The sequence below is a fragment of the Gouania willdenowi genome, chromosome 9, assembly GCF_900634775.1.
Source record: "Gouania willdenowi chromosome 9, fGouWil2.1, whole genome shotgun sequence".
NCBI lineage: Eukaryota > Metazoa > Chordata > Actinopteri > Blenniiformes > Gobiesocidae > Gouania > Gouania willdenowi.
This window is the reverse complement of record NC_041052.1, coordinates 3703822-3721117: the sequence shown is the minus strand read 5'-3', so window position 1 is coordinate 3721117 and position 17296 is coordinate 3703822. Positions and strand designations below refer to the sequence as shown.

General features: G+C 37.4%; 1 protein-coding gene across 1 annotated transcript in view; it reads right to left on the bottom strand.

The window, feature by feature from the left end:
- Nucleotides 1-17296, bottom strand: part of ptch1 (patched 1) — a 73602-nt gene that overhangs the window by 40892 nt on the left and 15414 nt on the right. Inside the window, exons 3-8 of the mRNA XM_028458670.1 lie at nt 8862-9051; nt 8608-8677; nt 7701-7792; nt 4480-4681; nt 4286-4407; nt 2600-2747 (exon numbers count right to left, since the gene is read on the bottom strand). Of these exons, the coding sequence (XP_028314471.1) occupies nt 2600-2747; nt 4286-4407; nt 4480-4681; nt 7701-7792; nt 8608-8677; nt 8862-9051 (824 nt within the window). The remainder of the gene's footprint in view (nt 1-2599; nt 2748-4285; nt 4408-4479; nt 4682-7700; nt 7793-8607; nt 8678-8861; nt 9052-17296) is intronic.

The following is a 17296-nucleotide window of genomic DNA, read 5'->3' as shown; positions in this document are numbered from 1 at the left end:
TATTAGTAAGAAACGCTGCCTGAGGGCTACACGTTGTGATTGAAGAGGAACTTGTTTGGATCTGACCTCCGCAAGTAAATCACTGCCTAAATAATTACACAGACATCTATAGAAACTGAGTGACACAGAAAATACACCTGAAGTGATTAATTGTTTATAAATCAAACATTTCTTTAAAATGTGACACATTCACAGTGAGAGCAGGGGCCAAAATGAAATATTTAATAACACGACTTTTTAAAAAGCGTTTAAAACATCATTCAATCCTAGATCTTCAGAAATAAAAACCATAATTATTATACTAATCAATCATTGATTTATTATTGAATAATAATCACTGAATTTTTGTACAGGGAAAAGCCGACCAATCAGAGAGAATGTGCAAAAACTATATTATTAGCTTACAATTAAAATCCTTTATACATAAATGTCATTCTAATTTGTGCATCAATAATGAGGGTGGGGAAATAAATATCGATTCACAATGTATCACAACTTTTTTGGTGACAATATTTATTTTTCTATAGAAATACTTCTCCTCAGAATTAGTTATTAAATGTTATTTAATACAGTTTAATCATTTAAACTACAAACATTAGCTTTGTAGTAGAAGAAGAACACAAAGAACAAGAAGAACAACAAGAACATGAAGAACAAGAAGTAGAAGAACACAAAGAACAAGAAGAAGAACAAGAACATGAAGAACAAGAAGTAGAAGAACACAAAGAACAAGAAGAAGAACAAAAACATGAAGAACAAGAAGTAGAAGAACACAAAGAACAAGAAGAAAAACACGAAGAACAAGAACATGAAGAAGAAGAACACAGAAAACAGAAGAACACCAAGAACAAGAAGAAAAACACGAAGAACAAGAACATGAAGAACATGAAGAACAAGAAGAACACAAAGAACAAGAACATGAAGAACATGAAGAACAAGAAGAACACGAAGAAGAACACAAAGAAGAAGAAGAAGGAGAACATTAAGAAGAAGAAAAAAACAAAAATATAAAAACATTATAATTAAACACAATGAGAAGAAGATTAAAGAAACAGAAGAAGAATAGAAATAAGAAGAAGAAATACGAATAAGAATAATAAAAAATAATACGAATAAGAAGAATAAGAATAAAGAAGAAGAAGAAGAAGAAAAAAGAAGAAGAAGAAAGAAAGAAGAAGAAGAAGAGAAGAAGACGAGACGAAAGAAGAGAAGAAGACGACGAAAGAGAGAAAGAAGAGAAAGAAGAAGAGAAGAAGAAGAAGAAGAAGAAGAGAGCATGAAAAGAAGAAGAAGAAGAAAAAGAAGAAAGAAGAAGAAGAAAAAGAAGAAGAAGAAGAAAGAAGAAGAAGAAGAAGAAGAAGAAGAGAAGAAGAAGAAGAAGAAGAAGAAGAAGAAGAAGAAGAAGAAGAAGAAGAAGAAGAAGAAGAAGAAGAAGAAGAAGAAGAAGAAGAAGAAGAAGAAGAAGAAGAAGAAGAAGAAGAAGAAGAAGAAGAAAAGAACAAAGAAAGACAAGAAGAAGAGAAACAAGAAGAGGATTTTATTTCATTTAAATACATTAAGTTATGGTGAGCATTTTCTTTTGGAACATATTGTTTCTAGAAGTGTATGATTCAACGTTTATTGTTGGATAGATAAAATAAGGACAGTAAAAAATCCTAATAATCATTACTATCGAATTGCAAACCTTGTATATATATATCGCCATATATATCGAATCAGCAATCAAGTATTGTGATCAGGACAAACGCGTATCGTCCCAGCCCTATTGAATAGTTATTGGATAGTAAGTAGTTGTGCCTTCGTGGAAGAAGAATGAAAAAGCAAAGCCGACAGATGGCTTCAACATTGACCTGCAGTTAATGCTCAGTGGGGAGCGACGCTGGCTGACACACATTAGGTAACACACACACACACACACAGACACACACGCACGCAAAGATGCTTAGAAATCCACAGATGTGTGCAGCACATGCACATACTCGCACACACTCCAAATAAACACAATTTCTCACCTCCACGCCTGCCAATAACAACATAAATAAACTAACAAACATTGCTGCACTTTAATACATTCTCACACCTTTTCTTTTTTTCTTTTATGTAGGAGAGAAAAGGTCGTTTTTAAAAAAAGATGAATGAGTGAAGCTCAGCCACACAAGGTCACACCATGTGGAACAGAGGTTAGGAGGGGGCCCCCCAAAACAAAGACCAGATGATGTCACACGTAAGCCACCAATGGGGCCACAGCTGGGAAAGCCATTGTGTATGAACTTTTGAGCATGTTTGCATATGTGTTTGTGTGCGTGTGTGTGCACGTGTGTGTGTGTGAGAGAGAGAGATTGTGCATTGGCTTAATGTATTCCAGACATGCTCTCTCTGTTGCTCTATCACTCCTCTCCTCTCCTCTCCTCTCCTGCTCAGTGAAAGCAAAGCCACACACCGACACTGGTTCTAGTCTCTATCGGAACTTTCCCTAAGTTCACCTTGTATCCGCCTCATGATTTACAACGTGGCCGTAAAGGATTTAGAGTAGATTTCTTCTTCACTTTCGTCTGAATCTCTCTCTCTCTCTCCTTTTCCGACTAGGTTTGGCACTTACGTCGGAGTATTTCCTCTGCCAGGCTTCGAGGATCGCAGCAGCCTTCTCCTCGTTCCAGTTGATGTGGGAAACTTCCTCGTAGCCGCGAAAGTGCTCGAACATCTGCTTGGGAGTCATCAGCTGGAACATGGTCTGCAGGGCCTGGGCGCTGGAAACGAGTGGAGATGGAAGAAAAGGTAGAGTCACAGAGAGGATGCCAACTTTATGTAGCGCTGTTAGCTTTAGCGCACTAGTTTTGACTTAAAACAAGCAGGAAAAGGGAAACACTGATGTTTGTATATTTTATAATACTAGTACAGTGCCTGTCGGAAGTATGTATTCATATAGTGGGAGGAGCTTAAGTAAAGTGATCAATTATGGCCAAATGAGTATGTGTTTGAAGGTTGGATGTACAAAGAGGTGTACATACTCTTTTTTTCCCATTTGATGTATTTTTCTGTAATGTATGTTTTTTGGAGTCATTATGCGTATTTTTGTATATTTCTGTTGTCTTTTCATACATTTTTTGTATAATTATTGTTTTTTGTTGCCATTGTAGTGTGTTTCTGGAGTCATTTTGTGTATTTTCGTATACTTTTAGTGTAGTTTTGTGCATTTCTGTTGTCATTTTTTGTGTGTGTTTTTTGTATAAATATTGTTTAGTTTTTTGTTTTATTTTACTCATTTAGTATATTTTATTATAAACACCTTATGTGTGGTGAGTGCGTGTTTTGAGGTGTGTGTGTGTGTGTGTGAGACTTGAGAGAAAAAAAACTCCGGACCCCAAAATACCACGAATAATAAAAGTTTTGCAACACCAAATAAGTTCAAAATAATAAATGCACACCATGGAGTCATGTGGTCTTCTTCTACTGATTATTAGAGTTAAATCAACAGATTGGTGCACTAGCGCCCCCTCACACTGAGGTCAAAAGCTGAATAGGTTTCACTTCTGGGTAAACATGAATGTGCCGTCCGGGTGAAATAAAATTAAAATAAACATTTTGCAATGTTTTTTTAATTTGAAGATGGAGGCGCAGCAGACACAATTGGGTAAACCTTGGATTAAAGGAACCAGAGTTGGTCTAATCATGTACCTGGTAATGTATTTTAGGATTTTGCAAAGTTTGAGTGGAGACGTTTGTCTGGAATTCTGTCTGCATGTGACTAGCGTGCAGTAATTACGTCCATTCAGATCTAATCAAGTAAAGGAGAAATGAGCGCAAAAGTGGGAGTGACAATTTTTCAAAATAAAACAACCAAAACATACATAAAATTTAATTTTTTTTTTTGAGGCCCAGTGACAAATGATCCATGGATTGGTAGCGACCCACGGTCCAGTGGTTGGTTACCCCTAGATCTACATTATTTTTTTCCCTTTTTGACTGACTGTGAAATGTTCAGATTTACTATAGATGCACCTCGTAATCCATTAGCTCTGCTCACTTGGTTTGCCTGGAAAAAGGTCCATGTACCGTATATACATACGTACCAGTGTGTGTGTGTGTGTGTGCAGGAACAGCTGGAGCTCTAAGATTTCACTGGAATCTGCTAATGACTACAAGATTTATAGCGCACGGCGCAAATGTCTGCGCCACCAAGAGCGTCAGGACGACAAATAACACAAAGCGGTTGATGCGTGGGTTTGGTTTATGAACGTGTGCTAGTGGTGTGTGTATGTGTGTGTGTGTGATTAAGGTGTGTTACCTGAGCAGTGGGCCGCTGCCGTTCTTGGTGGTCCCTCCAACAATCAGTTCTTCCTGCCAGTGCATGTACTTCCTGGATAAACCATGACAGCCCCCACTCAGGGTCCGCGCCACATCAAAGGGCTGATGGAGTACGACCAACATGTGAGGAATTAAACCTGAAACAGTATTTGAGACGCTGAGACGTTTGCCTACCTTGGTGGAGTTCTTATTGGGGGCAGTGATGGGACAGTCGGGGTCAGCCGGGTTCAGACAGGGTCGGTCCATGTAGCCATGTCCAACACCCGCCTTCTCCAACATCTCCTCAAAGCCGTCCACTGGGAAGTTTGTATTCCGCAAGTCCTCAAGGAAGTCCTTTGGGTCAAAGTTGGTCCACTGAAGAGGCTCTTTATTACCTCTGTACAGTTAAAAAGCAAATAAAAATGCTAAGTTTTTGTATCTTTCTGGTCTTTAACACGAGAAGACTTAAATATGTCCATGTTGATTACAAAACTGAGATGATTCTGAACTGGACAGAGCATTCAGATGCTCTTTTTGCATTTCCTCAACACCTACTTTGCTAAAATATTTAATTTTCAATTTCAAGGAGCCTTAAAAACACCATGTCCTCTAAATTGCTCTTAAACAAGAAGTAAAAATGGCCATTAAAGTAAATTTTTTCTAACCGATATTAAAGTGTATATGACACCATTTTTCAAGAACACATTTTAGTTCAGGGGCCAAATACATAGCAGTTTGATCTCAAGTGGGCGACAGATTTTTTGCGAGAAAACAAGTAATTTCAAAATTCATGTGCCCGAGTTTGTACTTCTGCGTATACATAAAATACTAAATATGTAAGAAACCAACAATATCCAAGATATCAGTCCTAACAGGATCTTTATGTTAAATTTACTCGATTTTGTGACCAATTTCTATATAATTGAGGGAATTTTTTGAGGAAAATTTAAGGATTTTGTAAGAATTTTGAGTTTTTTCAACTGTTTAACATTATAAATGACTGCAATCATGCGATAAAAGCACCATGGAAACACTGTGAGCCCCTGCAAATATTGTTAAGTTTCGTTCACACAATGATTCATGTTTTCATTTGTCACGCATGGACTTATTCACTGTGGCTCTGAGCATGTCTGAGTGTCCAGTGTGGAGACACTGTCTGCTCGGAGCATGCTGCAGCTAGCACTGTCAGCGTGTCCGTGCTAGCTGCTACATGTTTAGCATTGAGGTGCTAGCTGAGGCTAGAAGAGCACTGGTGATCCACAAACTCTTTCTTACATGAACACAACTGGGCTTTTGTTTTACATCTGGTGTTTTTATTTAAACTAAAATTTCCAAAGCACAGCAATGACTTCTCCTCTGTTCCCCTGTTTCTTGTGTTGTGGTCTGTGCATCAGTATTATGGGTATACTGGAAACTTGTGCAATGAGATTCTGAGGTTCTGCATAATTTGGAGTGCAAAAAAAAGCAATTTAATGCGTTATTTTCTTTTTGTGCAATTTTTTCTGTAATTTATTTATTGCAATTAAAACAAAAAAGTCTCAGCACTAATAAAAACATAAGATGTCAAAACTGGTGCCATATACACTTGAACTTTGGTCAAACTAAACCCAAAACATGACTTTTGTTCTGTTGGAAAAAGGTTTACTGATTATTAATGCCTGCATGATGTCTATAACGTAGCATTATTGCCTGATAGTGTTTGCATGAGTGCTTTTTTAACTAATCAATGTAAAATCATTAAAAATTTATAAAATAATTGTAACTTTCCTGCAATATGTGAAAGAAAATAATTGGGAATGGTTTCCCATCATGCATCAGCAGAATGGCTCCTCGAGCTCCGACCGTGTCCCTCTGTATTTTCCTCTTTTCCTCACACATTCCGATCTCTGTTTCTCTGAATCTGTCGCTTCGTCATTCAGACGACATTGTATGTGCTTAACCAGGCTTGGGTTATTATTCCCAACCTCCCAAGCAGAACATAGTAAAAAACCTTATTTACCATTTCAGAGCAGAGTGCAACACACACACACAGGGATACACACACACACACACACTGGAGCTGATGCACACATCAGCACACCACATGCATGCACTCGTTTTGTGGATGCACACATGCAGAGGTAAAGGCCCCTGCATGGTATTACTGTAGCAGCAGGCCATTAGCAGCAGAGCCCTCACACAATGGTGTGAGGCCCGGAGCTGGAGAGGAACCATTGCCTGTGATACGCATGCCAGCAACAACTACAATAGAGCCTTCAGAGGGGACGAGCTCGGGACTCTCTCTCTCTCTCTCTCAAACACACACACACACACACACACACACACACACACACACATGCACACACTTGCTCCGTAACTGAATATGTTAAGCAGCCTGTGCTTCAAGCCTGAAAAACAAGACTCTGAGTTCCAGAACTCAGAGAAAGCACCTGAAAACAGTGCAATAATAAAACAGTGGCTCTCAAACTTTATTGGCCCAAGTACCTCCTTTATTTATCTGACTATAACATTTTGCTCAGAATTCTCTATAAAAAAACCAACAACAATAAATCATAATGATTGAATGAATTAGTGATAACATGCATTTTAAAGAATCTCATTGTAAATAAGTGAATGAAACAGTGTTTAGTGCCTCCTAAATAGACTTATTTCTATATTTTTTGTAATCATTTCCTTTGTATTTTCAGTTTATGTTCTAATGAAGATCATTGCTATCATCATTTTGTGTGTTTTTTGGGTAATTTTGTGTGTTTTTGGTGTCATGTTGTGTATTTTGTTGTTGTTTGTCTGTTCTTTTCATTATTCAGTGTATTTTTCTTTTTTTGTGTGTGTTTTTGTTGTCATTTTTGTGTTGCTGGTATTATTTAAATGATTCTATCTCAATGTGTGTGTTTTTGGTTGTTTCTTATGTCATTTTGTATGTTTCTCTGTTATTTTTGTGTATTTTGTAGTGATTTTGTGTATTTTACTCACATTTAGTGTGTTGTTGTTTTGTGCGTTGCTGGTAATGGTAAGTATTTTTCTCTCTTAATGTGTGTGTTTTTGGTGTCTTTTTTGTGTATTTTTGTTGTTGTTTTTTGTGTGTTCTTTTCATTATTCAGTATATTTTTCTCTTATCCTGTGTATTTTTGTTGTCGTTTTGTGAGTTCCTGTTAAAATTCAGTATGATTATCATTTTTAAATAATAATAAACATTTTAAAACCCTATATTTCCAATGTTTTTGTGTGTTAATTTTCCACTTTCTCTCACTCTCAAGTAGCCCCTGTAGTGCCATCGCGTACCCCCATTTGAGAAACAGTGTGATAATACACAATAACAAGGCTGTGTAACTTGTGTGTCTAATGAGAAGCAACAAGAATAACCACAGAGAGGCTTGATGGTGGTTCATCTGCATCCATCATTCAGAGGAACTTACGAGAGATAGACCGTTCCAGACTGGAGCTTTGCCCCCTCCCAGAAGCAGTCCAAAGGGGTGATGATAAGGCAGGGATGGAGCTTCTCTATGATCTAATCACACAAATACACCAAATAATCACATATACAGCATTTTAATGACAAACTAATGACTTCATGACCAGGGTTGGGGGTCAATTATAAATGTATAATCACGTAATTGGTAATTATTTAGAATTATGAAGCAATTATGATTGTAATCGTATTTGAAAACATTTGTTGCTGTTTTAATGGTAATTTTAATTGGCATGAACATTCAATAAAAACTGTCATTTACAATGTAATTAAATGCAAAACTGGGGAACCATGTTATAGCTTTATGGCTTACACATAGGCATACGTAGTTAACAACTAATAAAATATGTTTCATATGAAGTTTACCTGTTAGTTCTCTCATTTTACAATTTAAAAAAAATAATAAATCTAGAGGTAAAATGACAGAAAAAAGGCTCAAATGCCCACAGCAAAAATATTCATACCAATATTTATAAGTGTAACATGGTAATCAAGAGATTATAAATAATTTGGTCGATTGATACATTTTTTTAGTGTATTTTACGGCTGATTTAAGACATGTACTGACCAATAATCACAACACATTATAAGAAAGCTAAAACAAGAGGAGGGTTAACTTTTAATGGCTTATTTATTAATGGCTCAGTCATTTTGATTAACTTATTAAATGAGAAAATATTTGTAATAAATTTCAGGGGAAAAAACAATAATTGTAATTCGAAAAAATGCTGGTCAATGTAATTGTAATTGTGTTGTAATTGAGTATGGATAATTGAAGACTAATTGTAATTTTAAAAATGTAAGGGACCCCAACCCTGTTATGACGATGTATTTCTGCATCGTTTGCATCTTACTTGATCCATGAAATGATCTTCTGTGACAAGTTCGCCAGATTTGTAGCACAAATGTTCTAGTTTCCATTGTCTGAAACAAAAAAACACACAAAACACACCTTAGTTTTCCATCACAAAAGGAACTTTGGTGAATTTAAATCAACTCAAACATATGGACTGTAAATACAAACACAAAAATGCTTTTGAGACATTTGCTGGCTGTAAATGTAACTTCTATCTGCAGAAAAATGATGCATCGTCGTAGCGTGACATACCTGTTGTAGAGGTAAACATGAACTCTGCTGGCTCGGATAGCCGAGTCCAAATGCTGCAGCAGCGCCTCCACCGTTAGCACGTTAGCTCCCTCCTCCCGCGGCGTCTGGATCATCAGCTGAGGGTTGAACATGGCCTCCTCGCCAATCTTCTGTCGCGTGTACTTCAGCTCCTGGTTCACACGTCCACCAACTAGACCAAAAAAAAAAAGAATGATGCATTTTAAACAACATAATTAATTTGGAATAACAGATTCTCATTGGGAAAAAAGACACTTGAAAATACCGTATTAATATCACTTGACATTGCGTGTAATGTGGGCTCACTGCCTTCAAAAACACACTTAGGTTACATCCAAATAAAAGTAGGGTTGGGACGACTATGCTTTAGTCCTGATTCGATTGTATCATGATATTTGGGTGCCGATTCGAAATACAGTATATGGTGATTCTACAAGTATTACTATTCAATAGTAAAGATCATCGCAATTTTTAAATTTTCCTTATCCAAAAAAAACATTTATAAAAAAACATACAAGTCATAGTTCCAAAAAAAGAACAACGCACATCACCAGTCAGTTAGTCACTCTGACATTTAGTGTCTATGCTATGAATCTAGATAATTATATCCTGGATTAATCTCCGTTAGCGGGCTTCAACTAACCAAACATTCCCTGTCAGAGAGAAGCTGTCCTACGATGGTCAATAACAACACGCTAATTTAAGCCGTGTTTTCAGCCTCGGTACATGGGTGTTCACATAAAAGGGGTGGAGATAGCAACATCTGACCAATTAATAGAGAACCTGGCAGAGTGAGCGTCTTTACAATGAATGAAGGAACAGCTTATGATCTTAAACAAATATAATGAATATAGATCCATGACGACAGCGAAGAGCAACAGTTTATACTCGCACAGATCTGATCCACTTCATAACTTGGTCCTGATCAGGTTAGGTGTTCAACTTAAAGTTTAAAATGATGAATAATTAAAATCCACAATTCAGACCAAAAATAACACTGTTGTTACAGAAAAGGCAGGAAGAAAGAACCCAGGTAGGAAGCTGCTGACACTGGGGGGGGGGGAATCAATACTAATATTGCTTGTAATAATAATAATGCTCCCCCATCTTTCAAATCATTTGTCAAAACTCACCCGTTTAACTCTGCTTTTAATATATAATCATCCACTCATTTATGTCTTTTTGTTGCCATTTTGTATTTATTTTTTTACTAATATTCTTTCATGTTTCTATTTTTTTACCACTGTATTGTTGTTGCTATTCTGGCTGTAAAGCGTCTTTGAATGTCTTGAAAAGCGCTTTTACATAAAGTGTAATTTTATTATTATTGTTATTATTAAGGCTGCAACGATACGAACGTTACACAATTGCATTAGAAACTGTCTTTATGTGAATCTTATGATTCATGGTTAAATTTGATGCAATATTGACATAATGGACAAACAACTGGTTCACATTTTCACACAAACACTGTGAAAAAGACATCTTTAGTGAGTTATATTATTAGATATTATTAGATAGACGTGTATGGAAAAGAAAGCTTTCAGTTAATATTAACTAGTATTTTTACTAACTAAATAACATTACCTCACACATTTTTACAAACAGCTTAATGTTTTTATTTGAATCTGTTAACAAAAACTGTGCCAAGCCAGACTAAATGCACGTGTGTGTGTGTGTGTGTGTGTGTGTGTGTGTGTGTGTGTGTGTGTATGTATGTGTGTGTGTGTGTGTGTGTGTGTGTGTGTACGTGTGTGTGTGTACACGTGTGTGTGTGTGTGTGTGTGTGTGTGTGTGCTCTCTCCTTCAGGCAGTGCTCCCAGTATCGTGGTAAAGCTAAGCCCTGTGCGTGCGCTCTGAGGTAGCCTCAGCTACAAAAGCAGCCTTTCAGGGCCTTTCGCTGCCTTGCTCCACCCCAGCAGTGCCAAGGAAAGTCTGGCAAATATTCTCCCGCATAAAACATACACAAACAAATGCAAGCCTTAAGCCTTTGTTATCATGCAAAAGTTGAACGCTGTCTCTGAGTTTTAGCCCAAGGAACATTGAAAAGTTGTGTGCAAATCGTGTGTTATTAACAAGATCGTAAACTTCAAGTTTTTCTGATGAGCTTTGGTGTCGTTTATCTCAGCGTTTTATCTTTTGTGACGCACTTAACACGAAAAATACGCAGAGAAGAAACTGTATCATCCTATTATTCAGTTCTACTCAAGTAGAAGTACTGTTACTTGACTCAAATTACACTCAAGTACAAGTAAGTCATACATAAAATACTCAAATACAAGTAAAAAGTAGCTCAATTAACGAGTACTCAAAGTAAAAGTTACTAGTTACTTTCACCCCCACGTTTATTTTTATCAATTCAAAATAAAAAAAAAAAATGATCAGGCTCTAAGTACAGCTACAATTATGAACTCAAACAGTGCCATGCCAAATTTGCCTCGTGGGTAATAACATAATAGATAGAAACGAGGGCTGGGCGAAATGAACCACAACTCATATCTCAATATGTTTTCTCAAAATGGCGATATACGATATAAATCTAGATAATTTTAGTTCAAATAAAGTCAAATCACAAAAACAATTCTGGGTTAAATTGGCTGATGCAAAATGCCACACGAGCTCATTTATTAACATACAGTATGTGCCACTTTTGGCTTTTTTCCCTATAAGGGACAGCACATGTGAGTAAGTTCTATAGGGTGCTTTTCATGCTGTTCTGAGAAATAATGAAAGCTCAACTGCTAAAACAAGTATTTTAATACAAAATAAGCTATGAAATAAAAATATATCAAAAAAAGTGATATTGAAATTTTTTATGTTGCCAAAATAGAAAACTCGATAAATCTTGAATTTTGATATTTTACCCAGGGCTAGTGATGTCTATGGGTTGATCAAGGAAGCAAAACCTGTTGTTTTATCGGCCAATTATATGTCTGAGAGCTGATATCAGCCGATACCAATTAAGTACTGATAATATCTTGCATCACAATTTTTTGGTCACAAAACAGATATATGATATTGACAATATTGTAATGTTCTATATCGTCAAAATAGAAAACTTGATATATCTTGACTCTCAATATATATATACTCAGTAGTGTGGTGGTTTCTTGTGGTGAATAAGGTATCGTTTGGTTTGCAGTTCCACCAGGTTTTATTTCCGCGTTATAAGAATTACAAATTGCGATCATTTGCGCTCTTTTTTTGTGTATTTCTGCCGAACTGCCGACATGCTAAGCTAACCGTGCCTCCGTGTCCGTAAGTGTTGTTATGCAGCTTCAGGGAATTCAATTGTGTCATTCTTATCCATTTACACATATGATTTACACAGCAACAAACACCAAAGCGCTACTGTTTACCTTCCTATTTAGAAGTGCAACGTTGAAACGGGTCGGGTCTGAAAAGTGGCGCAGCATTCCAAAAGTTGTGTAATCAAATACACCTGTACGGTGGTATATTAAAAATTCATATTATAATGAAAATATATACTGGGAGCTATGAACTGATATACCGCCCAGCCCTAATTTAACATAAGCATGGCTGGTCTGCGGGTCTCGACCACCCAGTCAGACCAATGGCTTGGGCAGGGAGGAGGCCATGTCTTGGGGCATTAGGCAAACATATTTGATTTCATTTTTTTTCTGCCTCCAAACAGCATCTGATCCCATTTGAAGACATGCTTATAATACTCATCATTAATAGCAGGCCTCTTCTTAACTGGAGCGACATGCTTTCCCACAGCTCGGCCAGCTACGCTACACCAGTGCACCCTTCAAAAAGCCTGGCTCAGGAGCATTGAACTGATTATGGGACGGGCGCACACTGACAGCGCACTAACAAGTCAACTTGTCAGATGCACTCAAGGCTAACAGGCAAAGCTAGCCTGAGGCTAAGTGTAAGAAAAGACACAAAAGTAGAGCAAGCATCCGTCGTTAGAACCATCCCACTCGTGTGACGGAACCAAGAAAGGCTATGATTGAAAAAAGATGGGAGGCTTCCACGGGTTGAAAGGACACACTGTCCACCCGAAAACCTTGACTTTACAGCGAGCAGCGAGGAATGGGGACAAGTCGAAGGAATGTACACGCTCTCTACAGGAAACAGCACATTACAGCCTCGGGCTTAGAGAATTCCACACTTCACGAGGTTACAAAGTTTTGGGGTCAACACTCACACAGCCTCGGGGTGAAATTAACACCCCAGCTGGACCAAGAAAATGTGTGTGCGCACCGGTTTGCGTATGTGTGAGCATGAGCGTGTGTACACACAGCTGTGTTTCTTCAGTGACACATATTGCCATATTCCTTCAGCGGGGAAAAAACTGCTTGACCTCAGCATGTGTTGATGTCTTGAAGGTGTCCTGGTACAAGCTCAGCTGCTAAGACCAAAACAACGTGTCACTAACTTTCAAATGCCTCACTTTTCTCACCCGCTTGGTATCTGGCAGTTCTCTTGGAAACAAACTCAAATAATCCTCCCATTTTCACCCATTTACTCTCGCTGTTGACTTTACCTTCTTTCACCTTTAGCTGTAAAAAAAGAAGCTCAATGAAAACTCATGGGTTAGGGTACTATACACTACAAACTCAATGAGTATATACTCTATAAGTATGACTAGGATGATGAGCGTTCCCATTGAAGTAAACTTCCAAGTTTCCCAAGATACATTTGAAACCTACAACGACCAAAACCGGAAGCACACTGAGGCTAAATATCTGTTGATTTTCCACCTTTGAAAGTTCTGAAAACATTTTCAGAGAGAAAGTGACCAAGTAGAATATCAACATGTGCTCATTCGATCCAAAAAACTCACGTAGACACATTTCATTCCTACATTTCGGAGATTTTTGGAGATCCGCCATTGTGCTACTGATGAAACTTCCTGTTAACTTCAAAACAAGAGCCCTATTTACAAAATAGTTAAAAAAAACAACAAAAAAAAACAATGGAAGTCAAGAACAGATGCTTTTGTTTTGAAAAAGGGATGTTTGACTTTTAGATTGCACACTTTAAAAAAATGTCTCGATATAGTATAATACGTTAGTATGACATTTACAACACAGCCAAAGACTTGTCCAAGACCAAGGAAAGACCAAGACTTTTGGGAGCCAACGCCAAAATAAGACCATAAAAAATGATTTTAAAAACAAAATTGAACAGTTAAAGAGCATTATCTCTTAAACTTTAGTTTTCTTTTCAATACATCTGAAAGACAAAAATGAAGTGTCTGCAACTTTTTGAAAGCACAACTGCAAATTTTGGCAGTTTTGTTCAACTTAATTATTGCAAAAAAAGCTCCCATGTATTTAAAAGCCACTGATAAGTCCAGAATGATTTTAAATATTTGAAAATAAGATATGTATTAATTTTCAGGTGAATGAGGCCTAATGTAAGAGTTCAGAGGGATTTCTGACTAGAAATAAGATGGACTCAGTGTTTGCAGGTGTCTGACACATAAGACACTGGTAAAGATATCCAATCAGAAAGATAATGCTAACGCTAAATGTTTAAAGTCAGATTACAACATGAATTAATCAGGAACAGTTCACAGTCTTTCTCCTTATTATGATCACATTGATGAAGCTGAAGAATAGCAGATCAGTGCTGGTGGTCTTTACTGGTCTTGACCGAAAAATCCCGAGTTCAGCCAGTCTGAAGACTGTAAAACACAAAAATGTCCTAAATTTACCTAAAAATCAAAGGGAAAATAAAAATCCCTAGTGCCACTTTTGAATAACACATTTTAGCCTTCTGGAAAAACTCACTTTAAACATAAGAATGTGAGTTATTTAGAGTAATTATTTAAATGTTTAGGGCCCTATTTTGATGATGGCGGGTGCAAATGTTAAAGCAGAGGACACAAAGTAATACAGTCTGATTTCTATTTATTTTAAGTGTGCAAACAGGCAGTTAAGGCATTAGTGTTGAGTAGAAGTAGTAACATCAAACTTATGTGCCGAAAAATAAAAGGCATGTTGCAATCTATCCACTGAAAAGATGTTACGTATCTAAAGTGCTGTTAATCCAATTTGAACTTTGAAATTGAAAATATAGGACTAGTTATGAGGTATAAGTAATCATAAATGAGATAAAGCACAAGTTGCCTCTGGTTTGTCCCAATGCTTTCCTTTCCAAGACGCATTCTTTCGTACCAGCAGTGGTAATGAATGAGTTTGAGTTGAGAAGTGAAGTGAAGTGAAGTGAAATGCTTTTGGTTCTAACACTTTTTAAATCAGCTTTTTGCTAAATTCACTGAAGGAATTTTGCTTCAAATGCTTCGCAAAAGCGAAGTAAAAGTGAAAGAAATGCAGGTAGAAGGATTATTTACGTCACTGTAGTGGATCCCTCAGTGTGGGTATTCAGCATTGTTGCATAACATTAACCCCTGGTCTCTCTTATTCTCCCAAAGAGGGAATGGGAGGGTGTGTGTGTGTGTGCGTGTGCGTGCAATGGGCACTAAAGGAGAGAAAGTAGGTTTCTAAGGAACTGACATCACCCCTTTCCTCCTTTCACTCCTTTACTCCCCCTTCTCTTTATATTCTCATTTTTTTCTCCCTTCGCACTATTCAACTCTACTCCGTGATTGGCCAGATCATGATGGCAATCAGCCCGGCCCCCTCTGTCAAAGCCAGCCCACCCCCCTTTCTTTTTTATTTTCCCTCGCCAACTTTCTCTCCTTTCTCTCCTTGTTTTTTTTTAAACGACGACACACAACAGCAGCAGCAGCAGCAGCAGCACCCAACCCCCTGCAAATCCCTTAAATCTGACAACGGAAGCAACCTGCACTTTCAAGGAAAACATGCACCACCAAAAGCAAACAACTCCAACATCTACCAGTGTGTCACTGCGCTATGAAACAAGCATAAGAACACAATAAAGCAGAGCACGAGTGTATCTTTACTTAGATATCTCTACTAAACGCCTGTTGTTTGAGAGAATTCGTCCAATATATTTCCTCAACATTTTAAACATCAAACTTGAACAAATGTTTATGCTCCGACTGCATTGCTTATGGGGAAACATATCATTGTGTGGGTGTATGTGTGTGGGTGTGGATGTGTGTGCAGAGAAGGGATTAGCTGGATTAGGCTCCAACTCAGCAAGGGCCCCCTGTGGTGAGGAGGAAGCCCCCCAAAACCAGGTCATCACTCAGCTACCAAACCTACACGACCTCCCATACGAGTAGAGTACACTCCACGCCCCGAAGAACGGCTTCAACATGAACCGTACGGAAAAGCCCCAGAAAGAGAAACTACGAAGATGCCACTGTGTGACAATTAATGCTTTTATAACTCCAACATCTGCGATAGAGATATTTTTACTTGTCTTAATTTAACTTAAAGGTTTGTAACTTAATCTTAGGATTTCTTTAACTTTTTTGTTGTTATTTTTTCCCTAAACCATGTTTTCTTTTTGACCTTATGTCTGATTTTCCGTTTCGATGACTTTACTGTCTATCAAACGATCAAACATGATAAATAGGAAGAATCAAGTTATTAATTTTATATTCATATGCTTCAGATGATTTACAGAAGCCGGGAGGTGTTAAACTGAAATCAAGTGGGATTACATGGCGAGAAATTTGACATGAATAACAATCTACACTCGGTTATTGGTAAAAAATTGCCTGGGAACGTGAAAGACATGTTAACTTTATGCATATTTAAAAATGCTTTGAAATCATAGTTTTACCAATCCTAATGTACACATCATGTATTTTTTTAATGTATTTGTTGTTGTAATGAAAATGTGTCTTGACGTACCTTTTTATGTAATTTTTCCGTATATTTTTAACTGTTTTTAAAATAAAAAATCTGTTTATACATGTACTAGACTAGATTTTTTATGGACCCCAGGAAGATTAGCAACCACCACAGTGGAAGCTAATGAACAAATAAACAAATATGATCGCAAAACAAGCAAGTGAGGGTTTAGTCTGCGTCTTATAAATATATATTTTGATATTCAGTCACCCGTATAAGGTAATATAGCGTGTAAAACTAAATGTGCAATATCGTCCAAAAACATACATGTGAGGAGTTTTTGTGTCAGGTAGTTTCCCCACAGGAAGTCACTGCATCACCGCATAACACCACCTTTTCTTTACAGATCCTTCCTGGAGGTCTTCCTCTCAGCTGCTGCTATCCATCAGCCAATAGAGCTTTGATCACCAAGAAGAACCCACCTGTTGTACTTAACAGCCATTTGACAGCCTCGTCTTTGTACCATCTGCTGTTTGGGTCATTTCCTATCTTAGGCTCTTAGAATACCTGGAAACACATTTGTTCCAGAACAGGTTCTGTTGGCTTTTTATTTTTTTCAAGTCCCATAGACAGCCTGGTTTCAAACAAAACAATCAATTTTTCTTTCAAAAGTCCTGCCTCCCACTGTGATGCCAAACTCAATCACCAATGCAG